The sequence below is a fragment of the Colias eurytheme genome, chromosome 3 (genome assembly GCF_061535395.1).
Source record: "Colias eurytheme isolate Ceu_HAF_F1 chromosome 3, ilColEury1 Martin Lab GWU primary, whole genome shotgun sequence".
Taxonomy (NCBI): Eukaryota; Metazoa; Arthropoda; class Insecta; order Lepidoptera; family Pieridae; genus Colias; species Colias eurytheme.
This window is the reverse complement of record NC_142982.1, coordinates 7906724-7927738: the sequence shown is the minus strand read 5'-3', so window position 1 is coordinate 7927738 and position 21015 is coordinate 7906724. Positions and strand designations below refer to the sequence as shown.

General features: G+C 33.4%; 4 protein-coding genes, 1 non-coding gene and 2 pseudogenes across 5 annotated transcripts in view; 1 reads left to right on the top strand and 6 right to left on the bottom strand.

Annotated features, from left to right (window-relative positions):
- The window catches only part of LOC149909757 (EF-hand domain-containing protein 1-like), a 58781-nt gene that overhangs the window by 21771 nt on the left and 15995 nt on the right, over positions 1-21015 (top strand). The window contains exons 4-5 of the mRNA XM_090119867.1: positions 17540-17703; positions 19716-19812. Coding sequence (XP_089975993.1) covers positions 17540-17703; positions 19716-19812 — 261 coding nt within the window. The remainder of the gene's footprint in view (positions 1-17539; positions 17704-19715; positions 19813-21015) is intronic.
- On the bottom strand, positions 3165-4074 carry LOC149909763 (microsomal glutathione S-transferase 1-like). Its single transcript, XM_090119858.1, has one exon. The coding sequence runs from the start codon at positions 3748-3750 to the stop codon at positions 3298-3300; it is 453 nt and encodes a 150-aa protein (XP_089975984.1). The 5' UTR covers positions 3751-4074; the 3' UTR covers positions 3165-3297.
- LOC149909762 (microsomal glutathione S-transferase 1-like) lies at positions 9589-10197 on the bottom strand. Its single transcript, XM_090119857.1, has one exon. The coding sequence runs from the start codon at positions 10169-10171 to the stop codon at positions 9719-9721; it is 453 nt and encodes a 150-aa protein (XP_089975983.1). The 5' UTR covers positions 10172-10197; the 3' UTR covers positions 9589-9718.
- On the bottom strand, positions 10109-11193 carry LOC149909761 (microsomal glutathione S-transferase 1 pseudogene; annotated as a pseudogene).
- Positions 12296-13152, bottom strand: LOC149909760 (microsomal glutathione S-transferase 1 pseudogene; annotated as a pseudogene).
- On the bottom strand, positions 13359-14066 carry LOC149909759 (microsomal glutathione S-transferase 1-like). Its single transcript, XM_090119859.1, has one exon. The coding sequence runs from the start codon at positions 13980-13982 to the stop codon at positions 13533-13535; it is 450 nt and encodes a 149-aa protein (XP_089975985.1). The 5' UTR covers positions 13983-14066; the 3' UTR covers positions 13359-13532.
- Positions 16395-16468, bottom strand: TRNAN-GUU (transfer RNA asparagine (anticodon GUU)). Its single transcript has one exon. It is a non-coding gene; the product is annotated as a tRNA-Asn (tRNA).

The following is a 21015-nucleotide window of genomic DNA, read 5'->3' as shown; positions in this document are numbered from 1 at the left end:
CAATTTCATATTTCTGTATTTTGTATCGATTCCTCACACAAAGCATAAATATGTGACACCAACTAGGTGGCAATAATATCTGACACAATTTCATATTTCTTTATTTTGCATCGATTCCTCACACAAAGCATAAATATGTGTCACCAACTTGGTGGCAATAATATCTGACACAATTTCATATTTCTGCATTTTGCATCGATTCCTCACAAAAAGCATAAATATGTGACATCAACTAGGAAGCAATAATATCTGACACAATTTCATATTTCTGTATTTTGCTTCGATTCCTCACACAAAGCATAAATATGTGACACCAACTAGGTGGCAATAATATCTGACACAATTTTATATTTCTGTATTTTGCGTTGATTCCACACAAAAAGCATAAATATGTGACATCAACTAGGAAGCAATAATATCTGACACAATTTTATTTTCAATTTAATATTGAATTAATATAAAATAAATAAATTTTATTTTAACTACGTTGTTTTAAAACATGATTACCATATTAATTAATATGTGCCGTCGTTGTATACTACATATTGTATGTCTAGATATTATATCCTACTAGCTTAACACCCACGGCTTTGCCCGCGTTTTCAAAGAAAAACTCGCATAGTTTCCGTTCCTGTGGGATTTCCAGGATAAAAGCTCTCATAAGCGCTAATCCAAGTTACCTTCTATGTGTGTGCCGAATTCCATTGTTTTGTCTTTTATTTGTGTGAAAGAGTACCAAACATCCTTACATGATATGAACTTTCGCATTTATAATATTAGAAGGATATCATATCATGACAAAATTAAAGTATTCATATACTTATATGAATACCCACTTGGGTAGATCTATTTTATTTCAAGGTTCAGTGCAACCTTCGTGTATTATTTAGAAATTGTTTTGTTATATTTGACGTTAGCGGCGTTTGACACGATTGCTCCGTTATTCATTTTCATTTATGTACCTATAATATTGCTATTATTTTATTGAGTATCGAAAATTATGGCAAGTTATCATATTATCGTAATTTCATTTAAATAAAAAATATAATGTGTCTTTTGTTCATATTCTTACCCCAGCAAAATACAAAACACTAAATCTATAAAAAAAAACGTTTGGCCTTTTTAAAATCCTATCCTATCTTATCCTACTAGTCCTACTATAATCCTACTTCCTATCCTACTAATCTAGTATTATAAATGCGAAAGTTTGTGAAGATTGTATGTGTGTGTTTGTTACTCTTTCACGCAAATACTACTGAACCGATTACAATGAAATTTAGCAGACATATAAGGGGTAACTTGGGTTAACACATAGGATAGGTTTTATCCCAAAATTCTCACGAGAACGGGAACTATGCGGTATTTCTGTGAAAACGCAGGCGAAGCCGCGGGCGGAAAGCTAGTGTCACATATTTATGCTTTTTGTGAGGAATTAATTATATCTTCTTTATATATAAAAATGAATCGCAAAATGTGTTGGTAAGCGCATAACTCGAGAACGGCTGAACCGATTTCGATAATTCTTTTTTTATTATATTCCTTGAAGTACGAGGATGGTTTTTATGTAGAGAAAACGTAAATATGCACCACGGGCGAAGCCGGGGCGGACCGCTAGTCTTCTTATATATAAAAATGAATCGCAAAATGTGTTGGTAAGCGCATAACTCGAGAACGGCTGAACCGATTTCGATAATTCTTTTTTTATTATATTCCTTGAAGCACGAGGATGGTTCTTATGTAGAGAAAACGTAAACATGTACCACGGGCGAAGCCGGGGCGGACCGCTAGTTTTACAATACAAAAATATAAAATTGTGTCAGATATTATTGCCTCCTAGGTGACGTCACATATTTATGCTTCGAGAGGTTGTCACAATTATTTGCTCTACATTTTCGTCATATAATTTTGATGCCACTTTATTATGCTGCCTACTAATGTCAGATATTTTTGCTGTATACGGGCAGACAGATATTATTGAACCCGTTCTTATGACAGATATTTTTGCTAATCTGCAAATGGTAATATATTTATGCTTCTGACTGTACTCAAAATACAAAAATATAATTCAAAATACAAAAATATTATACTGTAAGTAATGTTCAAATATTTATTCTACATAATATATTTTATTATGAGTAATTATATAAAAGTTTGAATGATAATTAAGATCTCTGGCCACCTTCGATAAGATCATAAGACTTGTTTTTCTTAATAATTCGCTCTTATTGTTGGTCTTTACTCTTTATTAATGTCTATTCATCATTCTAAACATAGAGTACCTACGTAATCGTAAGTCATTATCTTGCTTTTGTACAGGACAAGCCGCTTGCCCCGGCTTCGCCTGTGTTGATCCGGCATACACATAACCTAAGGATGCATCATGCAATCTCTTCCAAATTTTGCTAAACGCGGGTTGAATTGCTAAATATTAAATCAAATTATGTATAAATGAATCTCGCTTTGGTTTAAATAGACCTTTCGAATGATATCCCACAAGAAAAAAATATTTTTTTATCCCCAATTTAACCATACTTACCTGCATTGCCCCCATATTACCATCACCACGGGATGTCACGAAAATAGGCTTATTTGAAAATAACTTAGACATTGTGTTCAGGTGAAAGTTGTAAAATTGGTAAAATGAAGAATTTCAATCCCAAAGAAAAATTTGTATGTATAAATCCTGATTTTAAGATATGATTTTTTGTCTGGTTACATTTAGGAGGCTCGATAGATCACTATCGCGATACAGATTACATTTTATCGCCGTGAAATATCTCATTCAGAATTTCTTTTGATAGAGAGAGCATAGCCGCGGCTATATAATTGATAATATATTATACATGCATATTTATATTATGTATTCATGGGGGTAAATAACCGTTGACCGCCTCCTTGGTACAGTGGTTGACGCACGAGCGGTAGCACCGAGGGGTCCTGGGTTCGATTCCCAGTGGAGACGAAGAAAATAATTTCTCGGTCTAGTAGGACACAGAAGGCTTATCACCTACTTATCCCTAAAGAAAAATCGATCAGTGAAACATATGTATAATGCATCTGCCCCTTACCCCACTTGGGGACATGGGACTTCACACACTTATGGGGGTAAATAAAACAGTTGTATTACAAACAAAACATTTAATAACTATTAAATACAAAACATTATCTTAATTTTCTTATGCAATTAAATTCTAGACCATTTTGTTGTAGTGTAAATCACAATATGTCATACAATTTCACACGCAACACACATCAAATGTTATACAAAATACTCCTTGAAAGGTTTCAAGTGAATATTTACATATCTGCCAAGTAGTAGAGTACAACGTGTACCCCCATGTAAATCGAGATTAACACAGATATTCCAAATGCGATGCCCCGGGCCGGTGGAGGTGTTGGCCTAACAGCGTATACTATTGTGTATATAATTCGACACACAGTAAACACCCGGAATAACGTGGAGGCTATAAATGCAGACGGACCCGTCGTCAAGTACAATGCTCCCAGGATCCAGAAAACGGGAATATTCTCAAGGTCATTCAAATGCGCCCGCCGAACTCTCTCGACGTCCGGGTCGTTATATTTCACAGTACCTTTCCTTGCCTTTGCATCTTCCTCGTTGGCGTACACGTTTTTCCCGACTCTTTGCGTCATGGTCAAAAATGACATGAAAAACATTTTCAGACCCAAAACGCCAGAGTAGAAAATAAATGTACGCACGACGGGTTCTGCTAATGTAAGAGACATCATTTTGTTATAATATTCGTAGTTTGTCCACACAGAAAATCGTAACAACACTCGATACGTTGTTTTAATGTACAAGTCTTCGCCTAAATGATGACAGAGCCCGAAGCACAGAGGATCATAATATTATCAATTGGATGGATACACATGATAGCCATATAAGTTGCATAATATTTTAACGGAGTTTCTAAACAATGACATGACACAATTTACCGTTCTGTTTTTAGACGGAGTAAAAAGTGCCATGTCATGATTACTTTACTCCAAATAACGAAGGGGGCTCTCTATTATTTTTTCGATACCATACGTGGTACCTATATGAAGCCTAATTAATTTAGGGGTGGCTTTTACTAAAATAAACAAGTGATAAAAATTACAGTGGCGTGTGGGATATAATTGGAAAAGTGTATTGATTTCTATTTAAGTTTAGTTAATTAATTTTCATTAAAAAGGTTGCGTTTGAAAGAAAGTGCTGAAAAAGATTAATCTCTATATTTACTAATCATGTTAATCAATTGAAAACCCAAGAGATTATCGATGTACAAAAATGTAAAAACACCGCAACAATTAACAACCTCCGAAGGTGTGCTAAGGTAAAATCTACTTATTTGATCAAATAATATTTATAATTGTTAAGAGGGCGTATAAAGCCAGATAATTCTACGATTAAGCCCCGCACATTACGCGCCATGCCGCGCGCCCTCACAATACCCTCATACACCCGGCTCATCCAACGTACGTAAAGTTCATCGCACGCTAAATTATACACAATATTCTTCGCTCGTTCAACGCGTATTTTCGGTAGTTAGTAGGTATGTTGTCTAAAATAATTGTATAAAACAGTGAAGTTGAAATCATCACAAATTATGTAATATGTCTTTTTATTATTATTTGTTTATAATTATTAATGATAATTTATACATATTATAAAACAGTAAAAAAACTGTCTGTATGTAATATATAAAAAAAAAACAATATTAGGGAAACAGTATAGAGCACGAATCCGTAAAAAAGTCTGTCGAAATAGCGAGTATAGATACTATTTTTAAATAAACATACGCAGTCGACGACACACATTCCTCCAGAACTTTATTTTGATTAATTTGGTTATAGTCCATTGAATGAGTCCCTCCAAGGGGGGTCTAGAGTGCGTGAGTTAGTAACGTAAGATGTTTCTTCGGAAACATGTCAAGAGTCCCTAGGTAATAAACATACTAAAACCCCGGGCCACTAGGAGGAGCCCCGGAGTGGGGGGAGGGGGGAAATGGGTCCATTTTTTCATTTTTCGCTTAAATCTCAAAAACGGTACATGTTAGAGAAAAACTTTCATGGAAAAATTGAAAGGCCATAAAATTATCTACAAGTTGTACCTGAATCATTTTTTCCTATATCCTACCGTTTCTGAGTTATACGCAGTAAAACATGATTTTGGCTCAAACAATTTCAACATCAATCGATCAAAAAATATTTCTTTCTTCCAAAAAACTCAAATGTGCAACTTGTGACCAGTACTGATAGATTGCTCTTAATTAGTTTTATAATTGGTAAAATAAACACATTCCTCCATGGAAGCCTTTAGGAGGAATCGATTGTCAAAATATTATATTAGGGCAGTTTGAGTTACTGAACTTGATCTTTTTATTTTTTTCTTCCAAAAAACTCAAAAGTGCAACTTGTGACCGGTACAGATAGATTGCTCATAATTAGGTCTATCATTGCTAAAAATACCAGATTCCACCACGGAGGCGTTTACGGGGAATTGAATTTTATCAGGGTAGTTACGATACATGAACTTTTTATTTTTTTCTTCCAAAAAGCTCAAAAGTGCAACTTGTGACCGGTACCTAATTATGAGCAATCTATCTGTACCGGTCACAAGTTGCACTTTTGAGTTTTTTGGAAGAAAAAAATAAAAAGATCGAGTTCAGTAACTCAAACTACCCTAATATAGTATTTTGACAATCGATTCCTCCTAAAGGCTTCCATGGAGGAATGTGTTTATTTTACCAATTATAGACCTAATTAAGAGCAATCTATCAGTACCGGTCACAAGTGGCACTTTTGAGTTTTTTGGAAGAAAGAAATATTTTTTGATCGATTGATGTGGAAATTGTTTGAGCCAAAATCATGTTTTACTGCGTATAACTCAGAAACGGTAGGATATAGGAAAAAATGATTCAGGTACAACTTGTAGATAATTTTATGGCCTTTCAACTTTTCCTTGAAAGTTTTTCTCTAACATGTACCGTTTTTGAGATTTAAGCGAAAAATGAAAAAATGGACCCATTTTCCCCCTCCCCCCACTCCGGGGCTCCTCCTAGTGGCCCGGGGTTTTAGTATGTTTATTACCTAGGGACTCTTGACATGTTTCCGAAGAAACATCTTACGTTACTAACTCACGCACTCTAGAACTTTTTATTCAATGGACTATTAGATTGTACGACATTTTTCGACTCAGCAATTATTCTAAAAATAAAATCATTCTTATAAATGTGTAGCTGGGCTCTTATGGGTCTATATCAGATGTTCCAGATCTTTGATTTTTTTTAATCAACAGAAAATTTCCATCAGACGCAACAATTTTTGTTGACGTCACTCCTATAAATGTTAGGGTGTGATCTCAGGGTCCCTCATCATACATTCTAGATCTTCGAATTTGTATATTTATATTGCCCAGATAATACCTACGCAACAAAATAACTTTCATTCAAAGCCGTCCAATAGTTCCGGAGATTGGCGTGTACAAACAAACAGACACATAGAGTTTTTTTAGGATTTACGGGAACAAACCTATCCAATGTCCTTTCTCAGGTCTCAAGCTATCTCTGTATCAAAGTTAGATCTTAGAGAGCCAGACATACATACAGACAAACAGACAAAAATTCTATAAACTATGTACCTATATTTTTGGCTCCTATATCGATTGAAAATCACGCCCCAAGTAGGTATCCGTAAAAATATTCAATGTACAGTTTTGACTTTCGTACAATTTTTTTTTATACCTATGTGATTGTAATATTATTATCTAATACAGATTGTAAATATATATAAAGTTTAGTTACTATTCACAACTTGTATTGGTTATTTACTGGAGCAAACATAGGAATCTACCTATAGTAATACTATAATATTATTATTATATATATATATATATATAAAATTCTCGTGTCACAATGTTAGTCTGCATACTCCTCCGAAACGGGTGGACCGATTCTCATGAAATTTTCTGTGCATATCGGGTAAGTCTGAGAATCGGCCAACATCTATTTTTCATATGTACCACGGGCGAAGCCGGGGCGGACCGCTAGTATATATATATATATATATATATATATATAATAATAATATTATAAAACATTCCCGATTTGATTGATTGCATTTGCAAGGCGACCGTAGGAATTAGGTACCTACATAACTAAGTATAAAAAGTGTCTTTGTAAATTGTAGGTACCCACTATGAATGTAGGTATCTATAAATATCGTCGCATGAATACTCAACTCGCGGAAACGAATTTACAGAATTTACACAAATAATAATATCCAAACTCGCCTGGATAAACTTTCTCAAATGAATCTATAGTTTAGGTGGTCTGTTGCGGTTCTGCATCAGGTGTTTACAACAAAATAACTTTCATTCAAATCCGTCCAGTAGTTCCGGAGATTAGCGTGTACAAACAAACAGACAAACACAGACAGTTTTTTTTATTTACGGGATAAAACTCATCCTATGACCTTTCTCAGGTCTCAAGCTATATCTGCACCAAAATTAGAGCCCAGACATACATACAGACAGACATACAAAAATTCTAAAAACTATATTTATGTATAGATATGTACTACATATTACTATGTAATACAGATTATGAATATATTATATATATACATATACATATATATTATAAAAAAATACCTATTCAATGTAAGTACAGTTTTGACTTTCGTACGAATTTGTTATACCTATGTATAGATGTTATGTATGATTATCTAATACAGATTGTAAATATAATATATATGTACTATTCACAACCGGTTTACATATTATTGATATTATTATTTACTGGAGCGAACATAGGATCTGCCTATAGTAATAATAATAATATAAATCTTTCTTGACTTGATTGATTGCACCGCGACTGTAAGAATTAGGTACCACTATGAATTTTATTTACCTATCTATAGCTGTTGCTGCTGCTATCGCGTCAATACTCAGCCCGCGGAAATTATTTTACAGAAACTAAACTTTCTCAAATAGGTAAATCAAGACTTATTTTTTTATATTATAATTATTATTTATTAATATTATAACAATACTATTATAACTTATTTTCGACATTTAGTTATCTTTTCAATTTGAATCTTCTTTAGTTCTCGTTTCTTAAGTCTTTTCATTTTGTTGTTTACCATTTTCAACAAATCAATATTCGGCGTAATTATAAAACACGGCGCAGCAATTTTAGCGTGGTCTACTCGTCTCAACGGAGCGATAGCGTCTGATGTATGAAATAGAATTATGTTTTAGCTCCCGGAACGTGCGATGGAAGATGATTTCTTGCGTAATTAAAAATATAGTAAGCGCCAAAAGTGTTTTATCGTGATTAAAGCAAAACTAAAAGTAATTACACAAAATGCTCTGACAGATATATTGCAAATGTTTTAATATAATTGTTTATGAAAAAAAAATCATAATAAGTATTACCATGTCCAGTAAAAAACGTAAAAGTGTGAAATTTAGAGGTAACTTCGTGAATTTTTTCTATCGAGTCAATTTCAATATTTTATGTTTTTGATCTGACAATATAATCGAAAATATCATCAAGTTTTACATATATTTTATTTTTTATATTTGGTCTTGAATATTACACGTATCAACTAAAAGTTGATTGGTGATTTGACTTTATACGCGCCCTTAATTATCTTGCATTCATTTAGTTTATGTTATTATGAATTATTGTTTGTCATTTGTTTTTAATGTTTTTGCTATAGTTACAATAATGTATTATAGATTAACGTCTATATGTATAAACTATAATCATTTGATGACTCACTTATTATTGTTGTAAGTAATCGTAACTTATAAAATAATATAAATCAGTTCTACATCATATAATATTTATCTGTTTTTTAAGTGCAGCCTTAAAAAATAATAAATGACACATTTCCAAACTAAAAAAAAATCAGAGCACAAGGTATATCTAGACAGGTAAGTACGCTTTATAATAAAACTCCTCATATGAATAAAGATTAGAGGTTAAAAAAGAAGTACTTACTAAATTTAAAACTGATGCAAAAAAGTATCCAGAGTTCCTACATGGTATGGAGAGTATTCATGAATATGCGGAAAAGTGCATTTACATCAAACGAGCGAATGCTAATTTTAACTCCACTATGTCAAATTCTTTTAATGTAAACAAGCGTAGAGCATTCTTTCGTTGTTCTTAGTGCGTTCGAAAAGATTCTATTTAATGTTCTAATATTGAACAACACTGAATACGAGTTTTCGTTTACACTAAAAGAATACGATAGGATGCTCTTTACTCTAGCTCTATGTTCGTTTGATGTAAATGCACTGGAAGATGGAAATTCATGAAATCTTCTACGTGTTATATGAATGTTTTTGTTAAAGTTATAACTTTAAAATATTTATAAGACTTCCCTCTCCATAAGCCTCTCCCCTGAAGGTATTTTTTTCAAAGCCAGGTATCTTTTAGACGAAAAATTACGTTTGAATTTGATTTCAACAATCTGCAACCATTTCCTACGCAGATGAACTTGTAACAATCTTTATTGATATTCTTGAGGACAAATAAATACAATGAAATGATATAAAAAATCAAATTTATTCAGTAAACAATTACATATATAAAACAACGTCTTTTCAAGTATATACAACACCATTGCAGTAAAAAGTGCAATAATACAACTACATCACTCACATGTCTTAACAAATACTCCTTCACCATTTTAAAGTGCATATTTATAGATCCAACAGGTAGTATAATACAACGTTTGCCCCCATGTACACCGAGGCTAACAAAGGTATTCCAAATGCGATGCCCCGAGCCGGTGGAGGTATGGGCTTAACAGCATATACTATTGTATATAAGATGCGACACGCGGCAACCACCCGAAATAATGTTGTTGCAATAAAAGTAGACGGACCCGTCGTCAAGTACAATGCTCCCAAGACCCAGAAAACAGGTATATTCTCAATATCATTCAAATGCGCCCGCCGAACTCTCTCGACGTCTGGGTCGTCATACTTCACTGTTCCCTTCCTTGCTTTTGCATCTTCCACGTTGGCGTATACGTTTTTCTTGAATCTTTGCTTACCAGTTAAATATGACATGAACAACATTTTCAGACCCAACACTGCAGAGTAGAAAATAAAAGAACGGACGGCGGGTTCAGATAATGATAGAGGCCCCATTTTGTGATATTAAAACTGGTTTTCCAAAGACTAAAATATATCAACACGGACTGAGAGGTAAACGTTATATTACTGTGCGAGTCTATGTCTAAATGATGTCAGCACTCGAAGCACAGAGGATGATAATATAAACTGGAGAGATATTTTATCATTAATAAACTAAAAGTAATGATAAAAATATATATAATTAAGTACATATAATTAAACCGTTGACGAACGGTGTCTGCACATGAAAGATATATTAAAAAATAATTATTATACGCAGGGCTTTTACAAAAACAGTACCTTTAATCCAAAACAATGATTATTATTATTAAAATGTTGTCTTTTGTTGTCGATAGGACCTACGTTTGTTTGTGAGTGTATGTAACGCTACTCGCCGAATTTTCATGCGTTTTTTCATAACTGTATGTAATAGAAGAAATCTTTACTTAAAATACGTTCCAAGCAGGTCATAATCTAAACAATGACATTGAACTTGTTCTTGAATAAACCAGTTGTTAGGTAATAATAAAAGAAGCATTCAATAACTCGTTATATAATGTGATATAACTTGCGCTCCCATATAAAGTGTAATTAGAAATGAAATATCGAATGCAATACCACGTGCTGGCTGGGGTAATGGTATGATTGCGTAAACAACGGTGTGTACAATACGACTTACTGTATATGTACGGAAAAGGGTTGTAGCTAAAGCAGCAGACGGGCCGGTTGTCAAATACAACCCTCCCAAAATCCAGAACAGTGGAATACTTTCTAGATCATTTAAATGGGCTCGGCGCACTCTCTCCACGTCTGGATCGGTTAATGTCACTACGCTCTTGTCTAAAATCTTTGCGTCTTCTTCATTGGCAAATGCTCTCTTACGGAATCGCTGCACCGCAGTGAGAAACGACATGGATAACATTTTCAAACCCAAAACACTGGCGTGAAATATGAAGCTGCGAACTCGCTGGTCTAAAATTAAAGGTGTCATGGTTCTCACAAGAAGTATTCTGTGTCACAAGTTCACTCAAGGGGAAACAAACGCGTTTTATTTATCTGCTAGTCTATAAGGATACTGACTATAGGTTTATTGAGTTCTGACTAATAAATGGCTGTTGGACATGTAAAATAACAGTTATATGAGGATAATTGCCAAAAAATATCTATGTGTGTATTATTGTTACTTTTCAGGTAATCCCTACTAATATTATAATTATGCGAAAGTAACTCTGTCTGTCTGTCTGTTACTCAATCACGCCTAAACTACTGAACCAATTTGCATGAAATTTGGTATGGAGATATTTTGATACCCGAGAAAGGACATAGGCTACTTTTTATTGCGAAATATGTACCACGGGCGAAGCCGGGGCGGACCGCTAGTTCTCTATAATAGTTCTTCCTGTTTTAAAAATAATATTTTAGGTAAGTTTATGGTGAAATATAATAGTAGGTACTCAGATTAATTTGATTTTGGAAAAATAAATTAAAATAGGTTGCTCCTTTCTTTTTTTGCTTTGGTGCTAGGTTAAAGAAGTAAAATCAGGACTTCGTTCCAGGTAAATCGTCATAATTTGAACAAAAATCCTTTCAAATATAATTGGGTAGGTATGTAGTTAACATAAAAGAATAGAGATTATCATTAAACCAGTCATTAAGGTCCACAACGACTATTAAAAAATAATAACTGACTGATGGTGCTCGTTGGATACAACACGCGACGTGGTTTTATGATAATAAAACCACGTCGCGTCGGTTGTTAATAACCTTGATGCTTAGTAAACCTTTAAAAATAAATTAATTCAAGTGTTTTTATCATTTAGTTATAGTTACATTACAAGTACAACCTATATTTCTAAATTTAAAATGGAAGCTATGATAATATGTAGTGGTTTATTTATATGTAGGTAACACTGTTACGAATAACAATAATAATTCTGTATAAACCGTTCAAGTATTGATTCTAGATAAGTTACCTATATTATGACTTATGAGTAATGTTATCGTCTTGATACCTAGATAATAAAGATAATATCAGACTACTATCGACCCTTATATTTCTTGATAATGTTTTAATTATTCTAGTTTTTCTGGATTTATTCCATCTTCACAGGTAGGACATAGGGCAAAAAATAAATAGAGAATGATAAACACAACATTTAATAACTATTTAATAACTAATAATATAAAAAATCTTAGTTTTCTAGGTCTATGAAATTCTAGAGCATTGTAGAATAAAGCACAATAATAAAACTTCACATATCACAAATCACATGTTTTATAAATGCTGCTTGACCGTTTTCAAGTAAGTACATAATATATTTACATATCTGCCAAGTAATGTGTTGCAACCTTTGCCCCCATGAACAGCGACACTAACATAGGTATTCCAAATGCGATGGCCCGAGCCGGCTGACGTATAGGTGTAACAGCATACACTATTGTATGTAAAATGCGACCAGCGGCATAAACCCGGAACAACGTGATTGCCGTAGCTGCAGATGGACCTGTCGTCAAGTACAATGCTCCCAGGACCCAGAATACAGGAATATTCTCAAGGTCATTCAAATGCGCCCGCCGAACTCTCTCGACGTCTGGGTCATCATACTTCACAATCCCCTTCTTTGCCTTTGCGTCCTCCTCGTTGGCGAATACGTTTTTCCTGTATCTTTGCCTCGCAGTTAAAAATGACATGAGCAACATTTTCGCACCCAATACGCCAGAGTAGAAAATAAACGTACGCACAGCGGGTTCTGCTATTGTTACAGGCACCATTTTTTTTATAATATTACTAGCTTTTTTAAAGAGTAACAACACTTGATCAACGTTGTTTCAACGTGCGAGACTCCGCCTGAATGATGTCAGAGCTCGAAGCCGAGATATAGTTATATGAAGTGGATAGATACAAATGTTACATAAGTTGCAAAACAATATTTGCGTTTTCATTTTACAACAATTTGTTAAAATATGTTTATTTTACATTATTAACTTTTAACGTTTTCACAACTTGATACTTTATACAACTTTAAAACATAGGTACGTAGGATAATATTTGGATAACATTGAAATATTATGTTGACATCGCTTGAGGTCAGTGAACTTCTTTTGTGTAAATATTAGGTGTTATGATAAACACCTTTGCGATTACTAATTACTAATTAGTATGTTCGAGAGTTTTTAAATATCTAGAAATGAAAAACACACGTTGTGTCCATAAGAACTTTATTAAGCGCTTGAGTAAACTATGTTTAACAACGAACACACATGACATACGTAATAGGTCGTTGAACTTTCACCAATGTCAAGGAAACCGAGTAATGTTACGTTAAAAAAAAACAATACCCCTCGTACCACTATTTACAGTTGCCAGTAATGTTTTCTATATCGATGTTATATAGTATAAAATTATTTGGGCTGCCATACACATCTTTATAGCATAGGCAATACCAAAAGTAAGGGCCCTCGACGGCTGTGGCACAGGGATAACATATACTATGGTATGCACAATACGGCATGCAGTGTACACCCTGAAGAACATAATAGCCCATGCAGCAGACGGGTTGATCGTCAAGTAGAAAGCTGCAAGGATCCAGAACGCTGGAATATTTTCCAAATCATTACGATGAGCACGTCGTACACGTTCCACTGTGGGGTCACCAAACTTCACTTTTCCTCTCAGAAAACTTGCATCTTCTGGATTTGGGAACACTTTTAACGTTATACGCACTGCAGCGGTCAAAATGCTCATTAATAATAACTTGCCAGCTAGGATGGTTGAATGAACGATATATGCTTGCACAACGGAATTATTCAGTGATAATTCAATCATTTTGAAAATTAACTCGCACGTTACCGCTACGTTGGGTATCCGACTTGTAAATGATAACCGATCTCCAAATACCTACGTCCGTATAACGGTAATTAAAAAAAAACTTAGCTGGTTTTCGGAGTAAAATTCCACTGTTATATGAAAAAAAAGCTATTGTTAAATTCAATAATTTTGATTTAAAATAAATGGCATTAAAATGGGAATATAAAATTTATATAGAAAATTTAATTTGATTTTAAATTTGATTTAATTTATTTAGAAGTCAGCCGTAGTTTATGATATACATATAATAAACTACGGCTGACTTCTCTTACTACTTTAACAAATAATATGACTTTTGTAATAATAAAACCTGCTATTATAAATCATTAGTAGCCTTGACTTTATACTTACCTATAATAGAAAAACTTACTTATTTACATAATATACAGAGTTGAATACGGTAAGAGGTACTCTAATTACTATGAGCTGCAAATGATACTGATTCTAAAGCAGTAGTTTCTTTTAAGAAACACGTATTTTAAGTGTATAAATTATTATCAAAAAAGAAAATCTCATAAAACTAAAACATAGAATTTATATTATATACCATGAAATTACAAACACCTGTTATGATGTACGAGCATATTTCAGGTTAAAATAACTTGCTCCTTATGAACGTGTACTGCAGGACACATTAATTAATACCTATAAAATAATATAGCGTTTAGTTCGTTGTTATAACTTATAGAAATATGGTCATAATTGTAGAATAATGTAATTAAATATTATAAATTATAATTAAATATTTATATAGTCTTGTTGTGATTATAGACTATGAGTTTTCGCAACTCATAGAGTACTCATAGGCCAAGTGTTACCGATGTTTGATAGCAAAATCACATCTAATAATATAATACCACAATCCTATCCTATTAGTCCTCCTACTAATATTATAAATGCGAAAGTTTGTGAGGATGTGTGTGTTTGTTACTCTTTCACGCGAATACTACTGAACCGATTACCGATTACAATGAAATTAAGCACACATATAGAGGGTAACTTGGATTAACACATAGGATAGGTTTTATCCCGAAAATCCCACGGGGACGAGAACTATGCGGGTTTTTTCTTTGAAAACGCGGGCGAAGTCGCGGGCGGAAAGCTAGGGCAAAGCACACGATGGCGCCTAGTACATAAAATATGCTAAGTTTGTGTGAGGATTGTTTGCGTCTAATTAAATTGTAAAATACAAAAGCAAAATAAAAAAAAAATCCATTTCACGATATTTTATTATTATTTATACATATATAGAGGACACCAAACTTCACCGTTAGACTAAGCTTCGTTCGTCTGTTTCCTGTCTAAAATTTATCAAAAGAAATGTACCTATCTACTTCTAAACACACATCATCAAAAGGGCTGCCATAAAATATACCTACGTCCAAAATAGTATACATTATTTATCTGTGTGTCAAACATAACAATTTTTACAAATTTCATTAAAAAAGGATCAAACAATGTAGAGGCAACCTACCCGTAACTTTTTTTTGGTCATTTACTTTTTACGACAAATAATGGCTAACTTTCGAAGCGATTTTAACCAATACAGCATTAATCCTTAACCAATTAAATACCTTGAATACATTGTTCATTTAATATAGATCTATATGACCCTTTACACCGTATGATTTTAGAGAATATTTCGAAGATATTACAGATTTAAAAATTGCGGGACGTAGCGTTTGCGGCGGTCGCGGTACCGGCCGGCCGCCATTGCACCCGTGCGAAGCCGGGGCGGGTCGCTAGTTTGACTATAAACAAATCTGCTATTTTATTGCTTTTATTAGTTTTGAAATTAATTATAATATATTTTTTATTTCTTCAGAGTTCTTTTCTGTAGAAAGTGCTTTCTAAACTGGTGATGATTCTATCAAACGCTGAAAAGTTCAGATAATTATAACTTACTATTAATTTTCAGTTATAAAATGATGCCTTATTTTTGTATGCAATGCAATATAAAAATAAGGGCCGGTTTTACCTCTTACTGATTATGTCCCTGATGGCCATTTTTTGTGATCTTTTGTCGTATTTTTATTTTTCTTCTTCATTTGGCTGATTATTATTGGTTACACGCAATAGGACTCCGCCAATGTCTAGAATAAATAGGAAAGTAAAACATATTTTCATACATTATTTATTATTTTACTTCATACGAGCTGACAGATACGCTAAGAGGAAATACCCTGAAGTTGTGAAACCGATCAGTATAAAAATCCTAATGCTTACGAGGGGAAGTTAATCTTCGTTTCCATCGTAAGTTAAAAGAAGGTACGACACGAGATACATAAGATATCCGGGAGTATACGCAAAAATATTTAAAAATGTATTATGTGCTGGTCTTTTTGAGTAAAATTTAATAAAAATGTGGGCCGCCCCCGGGTGGGCTCGAACCACCAACCTTTCGGTTAACAGCCGAACGCGCTAGCCAATTGCGCCACGGAGGCTCATGGTGGATCTGCCGAAAATAAAAACTGGATGGGTTGGTTATATACCGTCACTAACTTAGAGAATAAAGCGTAGATTCAATTCAATAATTGATTTTCAATATACTATGTTTAAACAGATGGGTCAAATACCTGCGCATTGATATCTCATAGTTAGTTATTTGATTGTAGAATGATGTTTATTTATGGGTACAAAACGTCACAAGTTTTTTTACTTCTTTTTCTCCGATTCCAACATACATAAAATAACGATGAAATTTCCATAATATACGATGATTACTTCTCATTGCCTGCAAAATACTCAAAGAAACCTAACTCGAGACTCTCGAAGAATAGAAAAGTAGAGTATTTATTGCACGCCTCATAAGCGAAGCGTTGAGGTGGGTACTACTGTCACTTCGCGCAAAACATCTGATTTTTCAAACTTAAAATGTCTTTATGTATCATACATTGCACTTGTAAGATAATACATACACACACATATTAAGAAAAAACACTATTTTTAACGTTCATGATATTTTTGATGTCATTTTTGTTATTTAAACTAGTTAAAAAACAGTTTAAAAAAGTTCTGTCTTGGACGTCCGTGTGTCTGTATGTGCGAGTCCTTTTTCTTGTTAACACGATAGCGACCGAAAGACTTTATTAATCGAGTCTTTTTTTTTTTCTCTTACGCTTGAGTATGCTCAGGACTAGAACCCTTTCATTTTTCAGGGTCTGATTCGATGTGGTTTAATTGTTATTAAATAAACAAAAATAATAATTAATAAATATTTATTAAAAAAAAAATTATGAGGCGTGCACTTTTTGATTTTCCAAACTATTTCATTTTTTCTACGACTATTGCATAAATCATAAAACGCGCTCTTGCAAATTTCAAACATACGCTACAGCAAGTATTTTATAAAAAAATATGTTCAAAGATATCGATTATATTATTTCCGTTAGAGAGTATACGCAAAGAAAAATATGGGGATACCATAGCACGATATGATAGAGCATTTCCTTCTAATAATTCACTACAATTATTGTCATACACATAGAAGTACTCTGACAGTCGACTGTTAACAGGAATGGCTGCAGTCTCAAGGCGTGGAACTGTCGAAGGAGGAGGATCTTCCGGAAGACCCGTACAAAAAGAAGGAGCGGTGGAAGTCAGTGCAGCCGCCCCAACGGGCCACCGCGCATAACGACGCCCTGCGACGCTTCCTGGAATATGAGGGGAAAGTGCTTGCGTAAGTTAATTTTATCACTGAATCTTATATTTTTTAAGTAAAAGGCGCGTTGAGAGTATAATTTCAAGGTCACGTCATGGTAATACCGTCACGTCATGGAGTAAGGCGACGATTTTGATATCTTTGAATCTTGCGAAAACTATTTAAATCTATATAGAAGTATTCTATAACTAAATATAGTTATAATAGTGTCACAAAAATTCCTCAATTTAAAGTTTGTTATTTTCTCGCGCCAACAAATGTCGTAATATCTCATATCTATTTTATAATCAGATACCTGTTAAAAAATAAGAAAAGTCTTTGTGAGGCTGTATTTTTGTTTCATCGGAAATAACATTTTCTGAGTTAAATTTATTGACAAGAGACTCAATTTAAATGATAGACTTGTTTTGGATCTGGTTTACGAAAATGATGAAATAAAAGTAGGAACTACACTAGTAGGTATTCTATGTTTAAAAAAATACATAGTGTCTTCATAAATGGCATTTATAATAAAATGCCATTTTGAAATAATAGTATATTCAAGAGTTTAAACACTTATCCATTGTAATTTGAAGCAGACGCCAAGCAGGTATCGAATCTCCGGCTTCTAATACAATTAGATCGTACGTGGCCTGACAAACGTAATCAAAACTTGGTAGAGATCTTCTCTCGGGAGTCGGCAGACGTATCCAAACTGTTCGAATTGCTATTTCTTTTGATACTGTTCACTGTTCGCGTTTGTATATAATAGTGCCATATAACAATAGCTCTTTTTCCTCTCACGAAGCGTGTTTGGAGATAAGACTTGTGGTTTAGAATTAGATAAAGTACTTTTAGCATCAATGTATCGTTCAAATTTTAATTAATAATTCGACAAATAAGGATTGACAAACACTATGTTTAAAAATAAAATTGAGTATCTCAAACAGGTGATATAATATCCGTTAAACGACAGGACAAACATGGCAAACGCAAAGATACATTTCCTTCTACAATATTTTTCCGTTTTCAAGTCTTTATACAAATAAAAATACATGTGAAGAGTTTACTAAATGAAATAAGAGATAGTGATCTAAAAGTAAGCTATGTAGAGCCAACTCCCAGACAGGGGACGGATTTTATGTGATAAAAGTGACTTGTATTTAATTTTATTTGTATTTCATAGTGTTTCTCTAGTTTTATCCCCGCGGAAATTTGTACTTTTTACTCTTATCTCCGAAAGCTCCCAGACAATAATAGTAACATTTTTTATTGTTGTGTCTTCGGTAGTGTTGTATTAATAGTTGTTGATATTATTGAAAATAAAAATACATTGAAGATATACGAACGAATAAAAGGCACTTTTTAACTGTTGTAGACTAATTGAATATGCAAACTCTATATATCCTTTGGGGCCACGAATACGGCCGCAAAACGGGTAAAACTACAACACAATATAAATAACAAAAAGTGGGACGATACATATGAACATTATATGTAAATGAACATTTTTCATCCAGTAATGTTAGTGTGGGAAGTTGAACGCTGTAAGCCTGAGGTCGTTACGCGGCTGCAGTATTTCGTGTGCCATATTTCCCTCGCCCAAAAAGTTAACAGAACATATTTCCCCAGTTGCTCGTGGGTCAAAATGAATGACCTAACATGTGTTTACAACGTTCATTGCGAAAACTCGCTAATAGAATCGCACGGGCATTCATTGTACCTACCTACTCCCTAAATTTTAGAATTTATGCATTTCGAAATTGTTTCAGTTTTCAATAATAGCGGTTTATAATTCGCATTACTTAAGTTAACCTTTCCTTCATATTTAATTTCAACATAGAGTTCGTTCTTTAAAATGGTAAGTAGAGTTTAGATCTCGAGAATATGAGTTTATTCACAAAATCTTATCTCGATTTTCAACAAAATATAACAAGACATTATAGGTATTCAATATATGTGCCCCATTAGTCATAAGTCTCAAATCTGAAGCCAAGTTAAGTAGAATATAGAATTGCGAAGGTAAATTGATCCTTTATTCCATATTTCAGTTTTAACGTTGCTTGGGATAATAGAGACGCGGAGTACGGTGAATTGACAGAATACAAAATGTTATATTTCCTGCAAGATGACACTATCTCCATAAAGGTGGGTTTGTAATGAAATGTTCGAGAAGTCGATTTATTACAGTTCTTCTGGTTGACTTAACGTTATATTATTTTTTAATTATTACTCTTATTTATCTGTTTATTGTTTGCTATAAAAGGATCTGCCTCATTACTTATTATTATCCGTACAATAATTATTTTATCTAACATATTTATTATTTTTCAATAGGCTTCTTTGACATCTAATGTTACTTGTACTGAGTTAAGCGGATCTTGTTGTGTTTTTCAAAATATAAAAGTGTAACATTAATTGAGATACATTCTAATTCGAAAACTCAAACGACCTAATGAAATGCAAATCACATTTTACTGTCCAACGCTGTTTATTTGTTGTTTTGATAGCAATTAAAATTTGCTGCAATGAAAACGTTTGATGGCAGAGCAAAGTTTAATTCTAATTTGGTATAAATCAGGGTCGCGGAAAATCAAAGCTATGAATATTTATTGGGCTCGGTCTGAGGGCGGAGTGTGTTCCAATTATATAGTTTACGAGTACCTACTCGTGATGAACAATAAAACGTTTAATCGCGAAGTATTTAATTATAGTAACGCGGTAATGTTGTTATTTTTATTTACATGAGAAGAATTACAAATGTCTTATTATTGTCTTTTTTACTTTTTATATAAAAGATGTACCTATTATTAAGCTATGCTTCGCCTCTATCACATACAAAAGCCTATTTTTGATCCTGGATCAATAATTTCAACACTCAATCGTTGCTGTGGTTTAGAATTAGGTAATACAGACACATAGAATTTCGTGTTAGAGGCATATTTTAGTACCAACTAAAGTACAAACATTTTGCATTTCAAATGCATAAGCATTAAATTCTAACTGTAGACACAGATAATATAATAATACTACAATAGTCAGTACTATTTTATATAGATCAGATATGGAAATTCCTTTCAGTTCTCCTTTAACAAAACTACGCTAGATTTTAAATCCACGTTTCAATAAAATGGCAGTGAGTAGTGAACTGTAAACACCGAATACGACCTGTCGTCTGTCGAATAAAACAAATGGTATCTACCTGAAAATATATAGTGGCCTTTCAGACCACTAGTTTTACAAAACTTCCGTACGTTGTTGTCCAGGGAAAGCATTGAAACGTGGCGCTTATATAAAAAGTAATAAATGTCTATGTTTTTAAACGACACACGGATTTAATGGGAAAATAAA

Excerpts from the sequence above, each read along its gene's own strand:
- LOC149909763 (XM_090119858.1), bottom strand. The coding sequence starts at position 3,750 with ATGATGTCTCTTACATTAGCAGAACCCGTCGTGCGTACATTTATTTTC.
- LOC149909762 (XM_090119857.1), bottom strand. The coding sequence starts at position 10,171 with ATGGGGCCTCTATCATTATCTGAACCCGCCGTCCGTTCTTTTATTTTC.
- LOC149909759 (XM_090119859.1), bottom strand. The coding sequence starts at position 13,982 with ATGATTGAATTATCACTGAATAATTCCGTTGTGCAAGCATATATCGTT.